An 18958-nucleotide genomic window follows, 5' to 3' on the forward strand; every position below is an offset into this window, starting at 1 on the left:
TGAGTCTCTAAAAAGAGTTTCAATTTATCACTTGTGAACTTCAAAGAAAGTTGAACAGGTGAAAATCAGATGACTCATTGTGAGCCTGTTTTGTCTTGTTGGCATCCAGCAATCTCAGCTTCTGTACTTTAGATTTAAAGTCACCAGAATCTGCCATAGTGTCCAACCGCCACAAACATAAACAATTATAGATAAAAGATGGCCTGGCAATAATCCAGAACTGAGAAAGGAAATAGGGGCTAGCACACACACCGGTAGACATTTTCACATTAATGTCATATAAATGAGCTATGTTACCAAGTTGCATTCTCTTCTGCAAAATGAACCTTTTCATTAAACTGGGTTTGTGCGGTTAATGATTTAACATTTTTAAAACAAAGTTGAATAAACGATTAGTTATCATTCCAATTTCAAACACAAATCTGGCATATTTCATGTACTTCACAATCACATCAGCTTTTGCATCTGGTCAGACTCATTATATACAGTTCTCTGCAAGATTGCAGAACAGGACAAAAACAGAATTGACATTGAAAAAAGGTTTATTTTAAGCCTTGTGAATTTTGCCCTCACAACAGAAGATGTTCGTGCTGGCATATCAAGCTGTCTAAAGTTAACCACAGAATTGAAATTTGCAGGGCAAGTTGGTTATATGCATCTTAGAGTGAAGAAAGAGTAGGTCAAATGAAAAGCACAAAGTCTAGTCAATGTAATGTTTTGAAAAAATGAAAATTGAATTTAAAATCATTATTTCATGTGGTCATTTCATGTAGATTTTCGAGAACACTGATTTAAGATCAACAACCTTAGTTTAAAGAGCCATTGATAACTATCCAGTATTTAGCAGAATGTATATATTATCTGTAAATTAAAAGATCATAAATTCAATGTGCTTAAACACTTGACAAACTGCAGGACTTTCAGCTGACTGTGGATTCATGTCAAGGATATTGTGTTTGATTATTACTTTTTATCAGTACATATCTAAAGGTATTTCACAGGAACTGTTTTACTTTTACCTGCATGTTGCAGGTGCAGTGCTTGTAATGAAAAAGAATTCACAAACTATAAAAATGTGTCAAAGCAGAGACACAGGCAACCTGATGGAGATCTTCAAAATTATGAATTAATTTGATAGGGCAGATAATGTAGAATGTATTGCTACTTAAAAGAGAGTCCAAAACTCAGGGCCATACATAGAGACAGTCACAAATAAATCCAATAAAGAATTCAGGGAAAAATTCTTTATCAAAAGATTGGTAAAAATATGGAACGTGGAGTGGTTGGAATAAATAGCATGGATCTATTGTAGGGAAAAATAGATAATTACTGGGTGTAGGACCATTCGGCGCAGCCATTTTGGCATGAGCAATTTGGCACAGCCAGTTTGGAGCAAACCCATTTAGGCGCAGAACTGTTTCGGCACAGTTCATATTTATTCCTTTTCAGGCTTAGTTAAAAGCATTGATGAAAGCAATAAAAAGAAAATAATGTTTATCCTCTTTAGTAAAAATGTTAAAAAGAAAATAAAAATAAAAGAAATAAGGTACATACGAAAAATCTAAAATATGACGTTTATTCAAAATTATGGGCAATCACTCGTAAATACTCAACGTCATTTCTCTTACTAAATCTTCTTACGAGTGTTTGTATTCTAGCATCTGCTTCCCTGAATTTCTTTAATTTCAACGGAATATTGTGCCCTTCTACGAGATGCTCATAGTAAATGTCCCTTCCTCTCTGAACTTTTCGTAAGCTGTCAATAAATTTCCAAATAACATATGTAAATACAGCTGTCGTATGAGCATATTTCCTTTCCACGTTTTGACAACAAAATTGTTGATGGCATTTTAATGGGTTATATTTTATTTTAATAATAACTACAAACTACTGAAGAACTACAAAACAGTTCTGCGCCGAAATGGGTCTGCGCCAAAACGGGTTGCGCCAAACCTGCCGCGCCAAAATGGCTGCACCGAATGGCCCCACTCCGAATTACCAGAGTGGGTGAGAAATATAAGGTTAGATAGATGTAGGTGAAAACAATTACTTCAGATGCTGGAAACCAGATTCTGGATTAGTGGTGCTGGAAAAGCACAGCAGTTCAGGCAGCATCCGAGGAGCAGGAAAATCGACGTTTTGGGCAAAAGCCCTTCTTCAGGAATACAGGCAGAGTGCCTGAAGGGTGGAGAGATAAATGAGAGGAGGGTGGGGGTGGGAGAAAATAGCATAGAGTACAATAGGTGAGTGGGTGTGGGGATGAAGGTGATAGGTCAGGGAGGAGAGGGTGGAGTGGATAGGTGGAAAAGGAGATAGGCAGGTAGGACAAGTCATGGGGACAGTGCTGAGCTGGAAGTTTGGAACTGGGGGGAGGTGGGGTGGGGGGGAATGAGGAAACTGCTGAAGTCCACATTGATGCCCTGGGGTTGAAGTGTTCCGAGGCGGAAGATGGGGCGTTCTTCCTCCAGGCGTCTGGTGGTGAGGGAGCGGTGGTGAAGGAGGCCCCGGACCTCCATGTCCTCGGCAGAGTGGGAGGGGGAGTTGAAATGTTGGGCCACAGGCGGTGTGGTTGATTGGTGTCCCAGAGATGTTCCCTAAAGTGCTCTAAAGTAGAGGAGACCACATCGGGAGCAACAGATACAATAAATGATATTGGTGGATGTGCAGGTAAAACTTTGATGGATGTGGAAAGCTCCTTTAGGGCCTTGGATGGAGGTGAGGGAGGAGGTGTGGGCATAGGTTTTACAGTTCCTGCCGTGGTAGGGGAGGGTGCCAGGATGGGAGGGTGGGTTGTTGGGGGCATGGATCTGACCAGATAGTCACAGAGGGAACAATCTTTGCGGAAGGTGGAAAGGGGTGGGGAGGGAAATATATCCCTGGTAGTGGGGTCCGTTTGGAGATGGCGCAAATGTCGGCGGATGTTTGGTTTATGCGAAGATTGGTAGGTAGGGTGAAAGGTGAGCATTGGGGGGGTTCTGTCCTTGTTACAGTTGGAGGGGTGGGGTCTGAGGGCGGAGGTGCAGGATGTGGACGAGATGCATTAGAGGGCATCTTTAACAATGTGGGAAGGGAAATTGTGGAGTTTGCACATTCTCTCCACGTCTGTGTGGGTTTCCTCCACAATCCAAAAATGTGCAGGTTAGGTATATTGACCGTGTTAAATTGACGAGAGTGTCCATGGATGTGTATTAGGTGGATTAGTCATGGAAAAATTCAGGATTATAGGGTGAGGGAGGGGGTTAAATATGACTGGGATGCTCTCTGGAGAGTCAGTGTGGACTTGTTGGGCTGAATGGCCTCTTTCCACGATGCAGGGATTCTATGAAAAGAAAGACTTGCATTTATTCAAAGACTTTCAGGACAGGTGGGTATTTCGAAGTGCTTTGTAACCAAGTTAGTACTTCTGAAGTGCAATCACTGTGGTCATCAGTAAACACGACAGCCAAATCATGTACAGCATGTACAGCTGAAAATAAGCAGATTGCATGTTTTCTGTGATGTTGATTGAAGAATAACTATTGGACAGAACACTGGGAATAATTAACCTGCTCCCCTTTTAAGTAGTGCCATCGGATCTTTTGTGTCCACCTGAGAAGGCAGATGGTATCTTTCTATATTCAGCCTGTTTTTTATTATCAACCTGACATCTGTCACATGCAGCACTTTCTGGTTCATCTCATTTACCATCTACTCGGTTACCCAGGGAGCTCTGGCTTTGGTTAGCCTCCCTTTCCCCCTGTGGGGATGCACCTTGAGTGTACCTTAACCATTTCCTCTTTAAAGACACCCATGGTTCTGTGACAATTTCACCTACGAATCTTTCATTCCAATTTACCAAGTCAGATCTATTCTCACCATGTTGATATTGCCCCTCTTTCAATTCTTCTTAATCTAGGTTGCTCTGTGTCCTTCTTCACAGCTAAACTAAGCAATGGTGAAGTTATTGAATTTCTGCTATTTCAACTTCAAACCTTCATTGACCTCACTTAAAAGCCCTTAGTTGCCTCATTGGATTCACTGATGAAGAGCTTATGCTCGGATTCTGCCTGACTGACTGTGCTTTTCCAGCCTCACACTTTTTGACTCTGATCTCCAGCATCAGCAATCCTCACTTTCTCCTCATTGGATTCAATGGTCCATGCTCCTCATCCCTGCGCACGTAACTGATAAAACACTACAAACAAAGGCAAACTACTCCTTTAATGTCAAAATTGTACATATTTTGGTGGAGGAATGGAAGAAGTTTACATTACTGAGTAAGACAGAGGAGCAGAAGCATGGAACTTGGCCGACAGGCAACCTGATAGAGGTCTACAAAATAATGAGAGGCCCACATAGGGTGAATAGTCAGAGGCTTTTTCCCAGGGTGGAACGGTCAACTACAAGAGGGCATAGTTTCAAGGTGAGAGGGGAAGAAGTGCAGGGGAAATGTTTACACAGTGGAACACACTGCCAGTGGAAGTGGTGGAAGCAGGTACATCAGCAACATTTAAAGTGTATCTTGATAAACTCATGAAAGCGAGGTGAACAGACTGATGGAAACCATGTATGGGCAATAAGTAGTGGATCGAAATTAAGATTAAGAAGCGGCACAGGCTTGGTGGGCCGAAGGGCCTGTTTTGGTTCTCCATTGTATTGTATTTTACCAAATTCCAAAGATTCACAAGTTTCTGATTGAAGAATTTTTTTTATTTCAGTCCTAAATGACCAACAGCATAACCTGAGATTGTGCCCTCATATTCTAGCAAGACGACCGAGCAAGGGGAAATAGCACCTCAGTCTCTGTCAAGCTAATTTACAGTTGCATACGTTTCAATGGGATACCCTCTCATTTTTCTAAACTCAACAGAATATAGGCTCAAATTACTCAGTCTTTTATTCCAGGAACCAATCTAATTAACTTTGTTATGCCTACTACAATGCAAGAATACTTTCTTTAAATATGGAAACCAAAACTACACACAGTACTCTAGTTTCTATTTTACCAAAGCCCAATAAAAATGTACAAAGATGTCCAAATTCTTATACCATACTCCAATTCTCTTGCTCCAACAGTTTGTTTTAGAAGTTGCTGATGTAATCTACCCTCTAAATGCAGACCAAGGAAAAGAAAATTGTGTCATAACAAATTTTAGCTGCTAGGGATGGGGGTTAGGTCGTCTGCTCCAGCCATGATATCTGCACCACATGCAAAGACAATCTGAGTGAAATGTGGAGTTGTGAAGTTTGTAGTAATTGTAACAAGGTCAGCCAGATGGACATCATTGAATATGAGTTCTCCGATTAGGGCTGTTAATCTGGTCCAGTCAGAGAGCCCTGGCTGACAGATAAAGTGTCTTTTGATGTGAAGGGCACTGCTTGTCACTAACCACTTGGGAAAAAAATTTTAAAAAATCAGGAGTGTCCCCATACTTCCCATGGGAGCCTGTGCCCCACAACCTGAGCCACTTCCGGAGTTTTAGCTTTTCCCCTTTTAGGGACATAAAACGGTGGGCCCTGTACAGACTGCTGCTGCACACCGCCCACCTCTTCTCCCTCATCCACCGCCCAGACACGCCTTGGCGTGCCCATTTGCCACCAGGCGGTGGCAATCCGAGGTGGAGAGCTCTCTACGCGGGAGTCCTCCCCCTTTCTCTTGGGGATCTGGGGTGGAGGGTGCTGCACACAGCGGTCACCTGCAACTACAGACTGCGGTGGTTCACGGACTACCAGCCTAACTGCTGTTCTGTGGTACTGTGGAGTCCGTGGACCACGTGTATATTGGGTGTGGGCAATTGCACTCCCTTTTTGATTTTCTTAAAAACCTTCTCTGATTTTGGTTGCACTTCAGTCCCAAGCTCCTGATCTTTGGGCACCCAGTGGGGGGGGGTAGATCTGAGGACCTCCTTGTGGGTCTGCTGCTGGGCCTGGCCAAGGAGCATGCAATGTTCAACCAACATCCTAGAGATCTTCAGTGAGAGGTGGGCACCACAGGGAGTGGAGTGCATTATGTCTCCCTCCATTTCTATTTTGATTTAATCCCTGCCCTCCTCTTCACTGTTTGATCACGCAGCATTGCCCTTGGATGTGAAGGGCATTACTTGTCACTGGCCACATGGGTGTTTCCTTTCTTCTTGGTGGCAGAAAGTGAATAAGAATTTGTGCACCTTCTGACTTTCACTGGGTCTCACACCTGCACACACACAATATGGGTGCTGGGGGAAAATATAAGCACTACCGCAGTTAGGCGGTAGTGTGGGGTATTTTAAAAAAACAGGAAATCAAAAAAAGCACTACCACTGTCAGGCAGTAGTGTGGGGGGGAAAGAAGGAAAAAAGAAAAAAATAGAAAAAAAAAGAATAGAAAGGAGTGTCAGACGTCCTGTTCACTCTGAGAGCTGGGTCAAATAATTAGAAAAAAGATAATCAGGAATGTCAGAGGTTCTGCTCACTCTGAGAGCTGGCTATAGACAATAGGTGCAGGAGTAGGCCATTTTGCCCTTCGAGTCAGCACCACCATTCATTATGATCTTTCAGAAAGTGTCCAGTACTGTGTATGTGTAAAGGCTGGCTTGGTGGTGGGATACCAGCCTCTGTGCAGTTACTTCAGAGCGGAAATATAGTCCTCCATCCACTTAATTTCTTAGGCTCACTGTAACTTTATCCAGCCTGGCCACTAAATTATTAGGTCTGAAAGTCTGCGTATTCATTACCAGTTGCACAGTTTAACTGGTGTTTTCAGCTCTGTCGAACAGGACAGTGACAGCAACTAAATATCTGTGCTGCTTCAGCAACAAACATACATTTTATTACAAAAAAAGGTAACTTAGTTTTTAATTTAAAGAAAACCCTAATTAAGAAAACGAATTAAGTAAAAGTAAACAATTATTTGTCTGTATTATTTCAGCTAAACTTCATGAAGCAACTTAAGCTTTTGAACTGGATTTTGCAGATGCTGCAAAACTCTATGCAATTAACTTGCCATATCTTAGTTGAGGAATATGAAGCTCAGTCAGTTTAATGTTTAAAAAGCAATGAATCACGCAATGTTTTAACTTGTTCAGTTGGTAGCAGTCTTGACTGAGTCACAAGGTTCTCGGTTCAACTCTTATTCTAGGGCTTGAACTCAAAACCCCAAGTGGACAGCACAGTGTGCAGTACTGAGCGGTTCCTGCATTGCCCATCAGTTTTAAGCTGCAGTCTCTGCCTGCTCTGATGGATGCAAATGACTCCAGGCACTATTATGAGCTGCAGCAAAAGAGGCGACCCCAGTGTCCTGTCAAAAAAGCACCCCTCAATCAACAACATGAAAATAGATTATCTGGTCATTTCACATTGTTTGGGGGAGCTTGCTGTGCCAATATATACCTTCACATTCCAACAGTACCCACTGTTGTAAAGTGCTGTATGACATCCTGTGAACGTATAAATTGCGATCAGTTCAAATATTTTTGTTTCTTTTTTGACAGGGCTTAGAAACGCCTTGGCTCCTGCCTGTCTCTTGCAACCACCCCAACCTGACTCCCTCTCTTCCAGCAGGAGAATAAAATTCCTGATTTGAAATGTTGTGACTTTTGCTTGGACGTATATATTCTTGGCCAGGCAGAGGAGGGGTGGTGGTGGATGGGGACGGGTTCCACTAAAATGACTCTGAGCTTCCAGTTTCTTGCCTCTTCAATAACTGCACCATATTCCCTGGCCAACATCTCTATCTCAGTCTTGCTGCAGTGCCCCAGCAAATCTCAGCACAAGCTGGAAGAACAACATCTCATTTTCTGGGCTTGGGAACCCTGCAACCTTTTGGACTCAATGTCAATTTCAATAATTTCAGGATTTGAGCACCTTCTCAGTCCCTCCCCAGCCCACACACACACTAGGCCTTGTCATTGCATGGGCTGCTACCACAAACAACCTACTGTCAGCCACTAATCGGTTGTCACCTGACGAAGGAGCAGTGCTCCAAAAGCTAGTGCTTCCAAATGAACCTGTTGGACTATAACCTGGAGTTGTGTGATTTTTAACTAGGTTGCCATTAGCAACTATTGATTCTCCCAGACTGACTTTTAGCCACTCCACTGTCTACCCAAGTGTTCCTCCCTCTCTGGGATGGTCTCCACCTGTCCTGTCCTCAACCCCTTCTCCACCGTATATGCTCACCTTTTCCTAACTCCAATCAGTTCTGCAGAAGGGTAAATGGAGTAAGGTCTGGCAACATCTCTGCTGGGGTTTTCCAGCAGTTTCTGGTTTTGTTTTAGAACTCTATGATTGTTAGGGATGGAGGTCCAGGATCGGGAGCTGAGGATTGTGGGTTTGAATTAAGACTTGCGGTGTGTCTCAGCTGGAGAGTGAGCAATTGTGGCTGATCTCGCTGGGGAACGCCACCGCTGCTTCCCCAGCTCCCCCTAGTCCCCCGGGCATACCTGGACGGTGTAAACCCAGCCGACGTCCATATGGCTGTGGGCGATCACAAATGCCTGGATGCCGCCCGCTTTCCCGGAGCTCGCCGCTGGAACGCGGAGACATTGCAACATTCCCAAAGTGGCTACAGTAACAAGAGCAGCGAGGCCCGGCATTGTCTCCGCGTTCCTTCCGCCTTCCTCCTCCAGGCACTGCTACTGCTGAATACGGAAACTGGGCAAGCCCAAACGCACTGGATAAAAACAGACAACCTCCCATTCCCAACAATTACTGACGGCCCCAGCACCCTTTTAAAAATAAACCCCTTTGTCAAGGAACTGTTCCGGGGCGACCCCACAGTGACTTTAGAAGGTGAACCCCATCAAAATATTTGCTGTATTCGGTTGTAGAAATACCCAGTTCGAAACGGCTCCTTCCCCTGCTGCTAATTCTGAGAATGGCACTTGGCAAATGTGTTCATTGTAACTCAGTTTTGAAACGCTATAATACGATGCACATTCATATTTAATTTGTCATCACAGAATGTCAAGATATTTTCTTTGACAGAGCAAGTAGTTCTAACGAGGCAGTGCCCTCAGAGGCTTGTATGAACTGAATGACGAAGTAAATTTGCATCTTCTAGAGGTGATGAGGCCACGCTGAAATATAGAGTGGTAACAGATGAATAATAACTGGATCCCACACGTTGCATACCTGACGAGGCTAGGTCCCATAGCGTTGCATGTGGTAAATTCGTAGGAGCAGAATGAGGCCATTCTGCCCATAGATTCTACTCTGCCATTAGGTCATGCCTAATATCTTTCTCAACCCCATTCTCCTGCTTTCTCACATAACCCTAATCCCCTCACTAATCAAAAACCTATCCATCATTGTCTTAAAGATTATGGCTTGTCCTCTACAGTTTTCTGCAGCAATGAGTTCCTCAGATTCATTACCCTCTGGCTGAAGAAATTTAGCCTCACCTCAGTTCTAAAGGGTCCTTGCTTCACTCTGAGACAGTGCCCTTGGTCCTAGTCTCTCCTACCAGTGGAAACATTCACTGTATCCAGGTCTCTCACTATTCTCATCTCATCCTTCTAGACATAACCCAGTACATGGGGTGGCTTAGTGTCTAGCACTACTGTCTCACAGCACTAGGGACCCAAGTTCAATTCTACCCTTGAGCAACTGTGTGGAGTCTGCACATTCTTTGTGTCTGTGCGGGTTTCCTCCCACAATCCAAAAATGTGCAGGTCAGGTAGATTGGCCACGTTAAATTGCCCCTAAGTGTCCAGGGATGTGTAGGCTAGGTGGATTAGCCATGGAAAAAGCAGGTTGATAGGGTTGGGGTGGGATTGGGTGGGATGCTCTGCGAAGGGTCGCTACACACTGGTTGGGCCGAATGGCCTGCTTCCACACTGTAAGACTTCTTTGATTCTAATACAGACCGAGACTCCTCAACTGCAAGTCAAATGACAATCCCTTCTTGTAAATCTCTTTTGCATCCCGTCCAAAGCCTACACATTCTTCCTTAGATATAGGGCCCAAAACCGCTCACAATATTCCAAATACGATCTGACCAGGGCATTATACAGCCTCAGCAGTACATCACTGCTCTTGTATTCTAGCTGTTTTGAAATGATTGCTAACATTGCATTTGCCTTCCAAACAGCTAACTGAACCTGCAAGTTAACCTTAAGAGAATCCTGAACTAGGACTCTTACATTCCTATATGCTTCAGATTTTCAAAGGCTTTCCCTGTATAGAAAACAGTCTATGCCACTATTCTTCCTCCAAGGTGTTATGAAGATGTAGGTGTGTACTGTACCTTTAAGAGAGAGAAGAAGCTGACAAGGACCTAGAGAAGCACATAGTATACTGAAAGATTTCATGTAACATTTGGATGATATACATAGCTGGTGCTGTGTTGCCATGGAACAAAAACAAATTCAAATTTGACCAATCTGTTTAAATTATGCCCCAGATGCCAAAATCCAATTAAAGTTGAATTTTAGTGTTTGGGATGACATCAAACCAATGAAATGATCCGATATTTTGAGGTACGAAATTGGACATTTTGCGCAGTTAAGAGGAGAACAGCAATGAGTGCCAACAAACAGACTGCTAGCCAAATAGCTCTCTGAAAAGTAACAGTCTATAAGAAATTTGTGCAGCAGAACACCAGAATCGACCTGGAGGAATCTACAGAGAAGGTTTGACATTCGAAGACTATTCTTGGGTTTGAAATTGATTTTGTCGTTAATTTAAGAGGGAATTTATCGGACTAGTATTGTAGAGTGGGAGGTAAAAGATAGGTTTAAGAGAAAGGAGTTGTAAACAGCTGTTTTAATATTCTCTGTTGGACTTAAAGAATAAAATTGTTATTTTTTACTTTAAATAGTGACTCTGGGATAATTCTTTGCCTCTCAAAATTTAACAGATTAGGCACGAGGTGGACTTCTCTGTGTGTCGGGTTTCACTTAGCAGAGGTGTTTACACCGTGTCATAACAAAAGTGTGTAACCATCCACTTTTCCAATATTGTATTCCATCCATCAATTCTTTGCCTACTCTCCTGGCATGTCCAGTTCATCCTGCAGTCTCCCTGCTTCCTCAATACTACCTGTCCCGCCACCTATCTTTGTGTCATCTGAAAACTTAGCAACAGTGTGCTCAGTTCTTTCATTCAGATTGTTAATGCAGAACATGATTCGTTGTCATCCCAACACTGAGCCCTGCAGAACTCCACAAGTCACCGGCTGCCATGTGACCCCTTTATCCCCACACTCTGCTTTCTGCCAGTCAGCCAATCCTCCATCAATATTAGTACCCTGCCCCTAACACCATGGGCTGTTATCTTGTTTAGCAGCCTTCACTTTGTCACAGGGCTTCTGAAAATCCAAACAAATACCATGCATTGGCTGTCCTTTGTTTAACTTCATCATTACCTTCTCAACGAATTTCAACAGGTATCTCAGGAATGATCTCCCATGGACAATAAATACAGGCGAAGTCAGTTCCAACCTCCTCTCACAAGTGAAGAGAAAAGTTAAGCTATTACTTAAAAGGTTTAAGGTTAGTTTATTACAAGTTGCTATGGAAGGTTCCTCAGGGATAAAGAAATAGCATTATTAGCAAAGAATTACAGATCCCATGACTAAAATAATGACAGATAAGCAAGAACAAACTGATAAGAGTTGCTATGTTATATGACATACTGTTGGGGACCTGTTTCCTGTGTTCTTTGTTGCTGAAGTGAAGAGGTCAACCCCTGAAGCAAGTCTAAAAGCTTAAATGGTTTCCTATAGTTGTATAGAATCTTGACAATATGGAAACAGGCCCTTCAGCCCAAACCAACCATCCAAAGAGTATCCCACCCAAATCTGTTCCCCATTAGTTTAACTTTATCTCTGACTAATGCACCTAACCTCAACATCCCTGAATACTATTGGCAATTTAGCATGGCCAATTCACCCAACCTGCACATCTTTAGATTGTGGGAGGAAACCCACACAGATACGTGGAGAATGTGCAAACTTCCACTTGAAGCTAGAATCGAACCCAGGTCCCTGGCGCTGTGAAGCAACAGTGTTAAGCACTGAACCACCCCCAGTTAGGGTAGCTAGTGGTTTCTATTTTAGGTAGTGTTCCCAGAACAGCAATTTTTGGAGGGAGAATGTTTCTAATTTTTTACTACATCTATGGTTTCAAAAAAATTCTGCCTGCCTTTGCTTCAACAGAATTAGTTTTCTGTAAATGATCTCTTACTTCTCCTTGGTCAAAACTCGCCTCTATGGATGTTTTCCTCAGAGATTTTCCCTTGGAGTTCTACCACAAAGATGGCTGTGTAGTCAGTTTTATACAGTTTCATTTGTTGAAGTGTTTATTCCACACTGATGAGTAATCTTTTCTGACTATGAGTGTTAAATAGTCCAGGCTTTGTGGATAGGCGCATTATCAGTCATATTGTCTTTTAGTTGAGACAATCAGCCTTTCAAATGCCATTGTTATCAATTTTTATGGTTCCCACTTTGAAATCTGTTGGGGCATAAAGCACTGTTTTGCAATTTAGAAGGCCTCATTGTGTTGTCCAGGGCAAGGTGCATTTTAAAAATCTTTCTTTAGTTATTTGAGATTGTGATATAGTTCAATGGGCTTTGAAACATTTCGAATGCACCGATTTTTAAAAAGTAGACATGTTCTTTTAGTATGGTTATTTAAAAGATATCCCTACAATATCAGACATCATATTTGCAGCCTTATGTGTGGAGTATTGTAGTGATGACCTCAATATTGGCTTGTATAATTGTAACAAGACTATTTTACTTATGTACTCTATATTTTATAATAAAAGCTAACATTAAATTTGCTTTGGCAAAGAATTTGATACCTGTTACGAATTCTGTTTTGTGACTATGGATTCCTGCAAATATGCAGATAGTCAGGAACCAAGGAGTTGTTTACAATGATGGCCTTTTGGCAAGGGCAGTCTACCTCATCTCACCTTTGGAATTCAACTCCTTTGTTCATGTTTGGACCAAGGCTTTAAAAAGATCAGGAGCTGATTGGCTCTGGCAGAGACTGTGTGTCAGGAAGCAGGTTATTGCTAAGCCAGTGCTATGTGATAGCATTGTTGATGACAAATTCCATCACTTTACAAAAGTGGTGATAATTAGAAGATCAAATTTGTCCTTTTTTTTGCATACAGGCCATACCTGGGCAATTGTCCACATTGTCAGGTAAGTACAAGTGTTGTAGTTGAACTGGAACAGCCTGACTCGCGGCTTGCCTACTAATCTACTCAAACTTGAATCATTACAAAGTGAAAAAAAGGGGCTACACAGGCTATATTAATCTTTGGTCAAGGAATTGTCTATTGACCATGAGACGGGCGCATCTGGTAGTTATGACAAACAGTGATGGTCAAGACAGACATAAACGATTAGAGTCACTCAGAGAAAGTTCAGTAGATTGATTCCTGGATCAGGGATTGCCTTACGTGGAAATGTTGAGCAGTTTAGGCTTATTACTCATTAGAATTAAAAAGGGTGTTTTATAATTAAATTTTATATGCTTTGAGGCGCTTGACAGAGTAGGGAATGATTCTTCTCATGGGGCAATCTGAAAGCAAGGACACAACTTCAAAATAATAGGTTTCCCGTTTAAGATGGAAATGAAGAAAAATAATCCTTCCTGGGAGAGTCACTAATGTTTAGAATTCTTTCCCTAAAAAAGCATTAGGGGCTCTATTGCTGAATATATTCAGGGCTGAGATAGGCTGATTTTTGATCGAGAAGATAATTAAAGATTATGGGGGCAAGCAGGAAATTGGTTCTAAGGTCACCATCAGATTGGTCATGATTGTATTGATGGGTAGGTCAGGCTTGAGAGTTAAACTACCCAGACCTGCTCATATTTCTTATGTTCTGGCATCCACACAAAATTCTTGCACAAATAGTTCTATCAACATATGGTGTTGTGTGCTGTGTTTCAAAAGTATGCACCAGTGTCTCATACAACATCTCAGAAGGCACCCAATGAGGCAGAGTCAATCCCAATTTCTCAACCAAAGATAATATCAATTCTTGAATACAGGCTTTGTGTACCAAAACAAATATACACTCACACCTCAAATAACCATCTCAAACGTAAAGAAGCTCAATCAGATTTCCTTTCAAGATGTGAGACTCTTTGGCACTAACAATCCATCTGTAAAAGGAATGGTTCACAATAATTATTTTCAAGGACAAAGAAGAAAATAATGTTGCTTTAGATTAGATTCCCTGCAGTATGGAAACAGGCCAATAAGTCCACATTGACCCTCTGAAGAGTAACCCACCCAGACCCCTTGCGTATATCTACCCCTGACTAATGCACCTAACACTATGAGCAATTTAGCATGGCCAATTCATCTAACCTGCACATCTTTAGACTGTGGGAGGAAACCAGAGGAAACCCACACAGACATGGGGAGAATGTCCACACAGAATGTTGCCTGAGGAATGAATCAAACCCATGACCCTGGTGCTGTGAGGCAGCAGTGCTAACCACTGAGCTACCGTGCCATTCTATTTTTTCATTATCAAATCTATCTGTATTAAAGAAAAGGTGTTGCCGAAGTTGTGCTGAAAGGATATTTGAATTTTGGAGAGACTGGAATGTGCCACGTGCCAGTGAGGTTAGGAATAGGATGATAGTACAGGTTTAAAAAATGGCCAAACAGCTGGTGGAGGAGGCAGGGCTTCCGAAAATGTGGATCACTGGGATTCCCAAGTTGGTAGGATATACATAAGAATGGGATGCACCTGAACTGGCTGCAATCTCCTGACAGGCAAGTTTGCTATTACCACTCAGGAGGGTTTAAACTAGTGTGGCAGGGGGAATTGGGAACCAGAGCAGTAGGTCCACAAGTACAGTGACTGAGGACGAGTTGGAGACTCGTCTAAGACAACAACAAACAGGTAGAGGGTACTGGACACAATGGGACTGGCAGTCTGAAGTGTGCTGATTTTAAAGTGAGGGGCATGACAGGTGAGAAGAGCTCCTGAAGAAGGGCTCATGCCCAAAACGTCGATTCTCCTGCTCTTTGGATGCTGCCTGACCTGCTGCGCTTTTCCAGCAACACATTTTCAGCTCTGATCTCCAGCGTCTGCAGTCCTCATTTTCTCCTCGTATGACAGGTAAGACCAATGAACTTGGAGCTTGGATGAGTATATATAACTATGATGTAAATATTACAGAGATTTGATTGAGAGAGGGACAAGTCAGTAGTCAATCCAATGGGTCCAGAGAGAGCTGCAGGATGTGCAGTGAGTGGCTGGACAGTTGTTTGAAGCAAAGTAATTATCCAGTATTTAACTGGAATTGGACAGCATGCATGATGCAATGTATAGACTGAATGGGCAAGGTAGGAAGCTGGAACTGTGTGTTTACAATATTTTTCTGCTTTCATCCTATGCAATGTCCTGTCACTGGAGAACAGAAGAATTTACATCAGGGAAACTCAAACCAAATGTCAGGTCAGTATCTGATGGAGTTGGGCTGAAGTGTGTTTATTGCAATGCAAGGAGCAGGATGGGTAAGGCAGAGGAACTTAGAGCCTGAATCCGTACATGGGACTATGATATTGTGGCCATTACAGAGACTTTGTTGAGAGAGGGACAGGAATGGCTGCTCAACTTTCCAGAATCATGTTGTTTTAGATGAGATAAAGAGGAAGGTAAAAGAGGTGGAGGAGTTGCAATATGAAATGGGAAAATGTTACAATCTGCACTCAGAGAGGACATACTGGAGGGTTCATCCACTGTAGCAGTACAGGTAGAGCTCAAAAATAAGATGGATGCAATTACTGTGTTAGGATTATACTATAGGGTCCTCCAACAGCCACCAAGACATTGAGGAACAAATATGTAAGCCAATTATGGAAAAGTGCATTAAAAACAGAGTTGTCATAGTGGTGAGTTTGACATCCCCAATATTGACTGGAACTCCCTTAGAACAATAGGCTCAGATTGTTAATGCATCTAAGAGGTTGACTTACAATAGTATGTGGACAGTCCAACAAGAGGAGGGGCTATCCTGGATCCCGAATTAACTAATGAGGCTAACCAGGTGACTGACCTTTCAGGAGGAGGGCATTTTGGAAACAGTGATCACCCCTTAAATATTAAGATAGCTATGAACATGGATAAATCAGGATCTTGTGGGAAGCTACTGAACTCGGGGAAGGCAAATCACGTCAGTATCAGGCAGGAGCTAGGGATGTTAATTAGGAGGAGCTGCTATTAGGCAAATCCATAATTGTTCTATGAATTGTTATATACATGATTTGTATTCATGTGTTCGACAACAATTAGGTATCTTATGATTTTGGACTGTGGGTTTATTCGCTTTTCATTTATTTATGACACTTTTCTTGCGCATTGAGGTTGGTAATGGGCCAGTGTGTTTGGCTTTGGTAGCTGTGCCTTGTAATCACACATAATACATGAATTTTAAAAGGCTATTTTACAGCTTCACACACACATCTCAAATACGACACTCTTTGTGATTGGTGCAGTTATAAACATGACATTCTGCTATTTTGAAGTGAGGATAGCAATATTACTTTCTATTTGAGTCTTGTTAACATGCTCAACTACACTCCTAAGACTGGTTATGATAAGTGCCTTTCTACCTTTGGATCTGTTGCCAAGGCTACTTAGCAATTTATAACTGGCAATCTCATTTAGAAAGAAACAGGCACTCTTTATTCATAATTACACAAACCATGAAAACTATATATATTTGGAAATCATTTGTGAGATTTATTTTCAAACCTGCTACCAAGAACCATATAACAAACTTTGCAACATGTGTAATGGAATAGGGTTGAGGTTACAGTGGTTCTTTAAAATTCCATGTGTTGTGCTTGATTATAAAGGGCACTAATCAAACCAAGAGAGCATAGACTAATTTATGTTGGCCGTGGACATGTCTAAAGCCAGAAATTACAATTATTATACGACAAATGTTCTGGTCTGTATGATTTAAACTCATGGGGAAAATCCTGTTTTTTTCAAAAATATAATTAATAAGCTTGAACATGGCTCGAGAATTTTATTAAAATGTTCTTTCCACTATTTTTGAAAACGTTCACATCTTTAATTCAAAAATATAAATGAAAAGGAGTGATGCACTTGCAAGAACATAATATAATCTGCTGTAAATGTACTGCTCTGCAGACATTGTAGAAAAAGGTGATGTAAACAGATGTAAACCCAAGTAAAGTCAAAGGTATCCAGAATACCCTGGCAGTTATGTTGATGGAAGTGTGAGAAAAATGCTAAATGGGTGCTGTGCCTCTTTGAAAAAATGGTTGAATCGTGCAATTTGATCCTAATTGCAGACTGGTATAAATTTGAGCTTATGTGGAGGTGCTAAAAATGGCAGGTTTAGCACTCAAGCAGTGATATGTACAGTTTCACTGCAGTGGTTGATGTGGGATTGACACATCTACTCCATTGGAGGGGCTGCGGGGAGTGTTCTGGTTCACAGGTAATACAAATTTCAGGATGGTTTAGGGATTGAGTGAGGCTGCACAGCTCCTCACACACATCTTTGGGATCCTGATGGATGAGATAGAGTCATGGAGTCATAGAGATGTACAGCATGGAAACAGACCTTTCGGTCCAACCTGTCCATGCCGATCAGATATCCCAACCCAATCTAGTCCCACCTGCCAGCACCCAGCCCATATCCCTCCAAATCCTTCCTATTCATCCACATGCCTCTTAAATGTTGCAATTGTACCAGCCTCCACCATACCCTCTGGCAGCTCATTCCATACACATACCACCGTCTGCGTGAAAAAGTTGCCCCTTAGGTCTCTTTTGTATATTTCCCCTCTCAAACCAAACCTATGCCCTCTAGTTCTGGACTCCCCGACCCCAGGGAAAAGACTTTGCCTATTTATCCTATCCATGCCCCTCATAATTTTGTAAACCTCTATAAGGTCACCCCTCATCTGTGGTATTTTCCAAGATGACCACTTCTGGCACCTTGTGGCATTTGCCACCTCTCCCTGTATGTACTATGGGTAAAGGTTGCTTGAGGTAGCTCACTGCTATCACCTCTCGACTTGGTTTTGTCTTGGAATGAATAGTGCAGAGTCTAATGCTACTGTGGAGTGTCTACAGAAGAGGCACTGTTCTTAGAATGTTTATTGCATAAAAACAGATGCAATTATATTTGGCCAGGCATAGTTACTGATACCTTAGGGGCCTGCTGCAGATACGTATGCTCCCTCAGAAAGTGTTCCTCATATCCACCCTTATAGTGTGTGTGACATCAGTAGAATTGTGGAGCTAATGTAACATGAATATTGAACCCCTTTAGAACATTGCCTTATTCACTTGGATGCAGAAGCGAGGTGATGACCTCATCTCAAAGACGGGAAAGTCTGTCACCTCCTGTCAATCTCTCTTTCTGTAGTTGTGCCTGACCTCATATTTTATCCGTCAGACTAAAGGGACACCTAGCAAAGGCACAGATAATCACACCTCAGGTAAAAGAAAAAGGTAGATGGGTTACCGTCAGGGAACGGAAAGGGAAAAGGCAATCAGTGCAGGGATCTCCTGTGGCCGTTCCCCTCAACAACATTTTAGAAACTGTTGGGGGAGAAATGACTTACCATGGGTAAGCCATGGGGTACAGCTCTCTGGCACAGAGTCTGTCCCAGTTGCTCAGAAGGGAAAGGGGAAGAGGAGCAGAGCATTAGTCATTGGGGACTCCATAGTTTGGGGGGAGATTCTGTGGGAATGAGAGAGACTCACGGTTGGTGTGTTGCCTCCCAGGTGCCAGGGTTCACGGTGTCTCTGATCGTGTTTTCGGGATCCTCGAGGGCGAGGGGGAGCAGCCCCAGTCGTGGTCCACATAGGCACCAACGACATATGTAGGAAGAGAGATGGGGATTTAAGACAGAAATTCAGGAAGCTGGGGTGGAAGCTTAGAACGAGAACAAACTGAGGCATTGCCTCTTGTTTGTTGCCTGTTCCATGTGCTAGTGAGGCAAGGAATAGGGAGAGAGAGGAGTTGGATATGTTG

The 18958-nt window shown here is 42.5% G+C and overlaps 1 protein-coding gene across 2 annotated transcripts in view; it reads right to left on the bottom strand.

The window, feature by feature from the left end:
- man2b2 (mannosidase, alpha, class 2B, member 2) overlaps positions 1-8614 on the bottom strand; it is a 67365-nt gene extending 58751 nt beyond the window's left edge. For both annotated transcript variants that reach the window (XM_060851587.1, XM_060851586.1), the window contains exon 1: positions 8399-8614. In XM_060851587.1, coding sequence (XP_060707570.1) covers positions 8399-8551 — 153 coding nt within the window. In that variant the 5' untranslated portion in view covers positions 8552-8614. The remainder of the gene's footprint in view (positions 1-8398) is intronic.
- Positions 8615-18958: the final 10344 nt, after the last annotated feature.

This window comes from Hemiscyllium ocellatum, chromosome 36 (genome assembly GCF_020745735.1).
Source record: "Hemiscyllium ocellatum isolate sHemOce1 chromosome 36, sHemOce1.pat.X.cur, whole genome shotgun sequence".
NCBI classification, from domain to species: Eukaryota; Metazoa; Chordata; class Chondrichthyes; order Orectolobiformes; family Hemiscylliidae; genus Hemiscyllium; species Hemiscyllium ocellatum.